Source organism: Eimeria mitis, genomic scaffold (assembly GCF_000499745.2).
Source record: "Eimeria mitis Houghton genomic scaffold, Emh_scaff2567, whole genome shotgun sequence".
Taxonomy (NCBI): domain Eukaryota; phylum Apicomplexa; class Conoidasida; order Eucoccidiorida; family Eimeriidae; genus Eimeria; species Eimeria mitis.
Window position 1 is genome coordinate 2,786 of NW_013570907.1, and position 315 is coordinate 3,100.

At 35.6% G+C, this 315-nt stretch overlaps 1 protein-coding gene across 1 annotated transcript in view; it reads right to left on the minus strand.

The window, feature by feature from the left end:
• Positions 1 to 96: 96 nt before the first annotated feature.
• Positions 97 to 315, minus strand: part of EMH_0055690 (ribosomal protein L11, putative) — a gene marked incomplete at both ends in the record, with an annotated part of 2,421 nt that continues 2,202 nt past the window's right edge. The window contains one exon of the mRNA XM_013497257.1: positions 97 to 222. Coding sequence (XP_013352711.1) covers positions 97 to 222 — 126 coding nt within the window. The remainder of the gene's footprint in view (positions 223 to 315) is intronic.

Sequence of the window (315 nt, forward strand, 5' to 3'; positions counted from 1 at the left end):
GCTCATGAACATGCCGTAGCCATTTACTTATAAACGATGTAGAGATGCATTCATATATACTTTGAATACACGTGTTCTATATAATCGTTTTGTCTTCTAAGCCTTGGCACTTGCTCTCCTCGCTGCCTTTCTCCTTTGTCTCAAATCTTTCCGCATTTGTTCCAGATCTTCTACTGGGGTATAATCGCGCTTGCTAAAGGCAGGCAACAGCTGCGGGGTAACCTGGACAGCAAACCGTAGCAGCCAGTCTATATATATATATATATATATATATATATATATATATATATATATATATATATATATATATATATA